Source organism: Habropoda laboriosa, unplaced genomic scaffold (genome assembly GCF_001263275.1).
Source record: "Habropoda laboriosa isolate 0110345459 unplaced genomic scaffold, ASM126327v1 scaffold84, whole genome shotgun sequence".
Classification (NCBI taxonomy): domain Eukaryota; kingdom Metazoa; phylum Arthropoda; class Insecta; order Hymenoptera; family Apidae; genus Habropoda; species Habropoda laboriosa.
Genome location: NW_017100202.1, coordinates 1,757,426 through 1,757,929, shown reverse-complemented (window position 1 = coordinate 1,757,929; position 504 = coordinate 1,757,426). Strand labels below are relative to the sequence as shown.

The window sequence follows — 504 nt, the reverse complement described above, 5'->3', positions numbered from 1 at the left end:
ATGTTCTTTTCCCTGTACTGTTGCAACGCGTCGCTTGTGAGGCAGGTGAGGACCAACCACACGACGAAGCCACACCTCCTTCTCATTTCGATCTGCGGACAGAAAACACATAAATTAGTCGTAATGTCCTGGGAACGTTTCAGAGACTGCAACGATACGATTGTCTTCGCGGTTCTTTCGCGGTTAACACATACCTCGTACAGGATACAAAAGAGACGCTCTTATGGAACTCTACTTTGATGTAAAAGGGTTAACATGCAGGGTGTCTCATTTGTAACGAAGATCTGAATTAACGTTTTCGATCTAAATGTCTTAACCCTTGGACAGTCTAATATAATTACGAATTAGAGTCGGTAAAGTCGATATTTCACACGTATCTTTTTAATAATTACGTCGTGTGTGACTATTTTTAAAGCACAGTGTACACAACCCTACGTCACAGGTCTGATAATAATATCTCCACCCTTTCCAACTCTCTTCCTAAAAGTCTCTCTTGGGATAAAC

At 41.5% G+C, this 504-nt stretch overlaps 1 protein-coding gene across 1 annotated transcript in view; it reads right to left on the bottom strand.

Annotated features, from left to right (window-relative positions):
- The window catches only part of LOC108570435, a 97,721-nt gene extending 97,635 nt beyond the window's left edge, over nt 1-86 (bottom strand). The window contains exon 1 of the mRNA XM_017932295.1: nt 1-86. Within this exon, the coding sequence (XP_017787784.1) occupies nt 1-86 (86 nt within the window).
- Nucleotides 87-504: the final 418 nt, after the last annotated feature.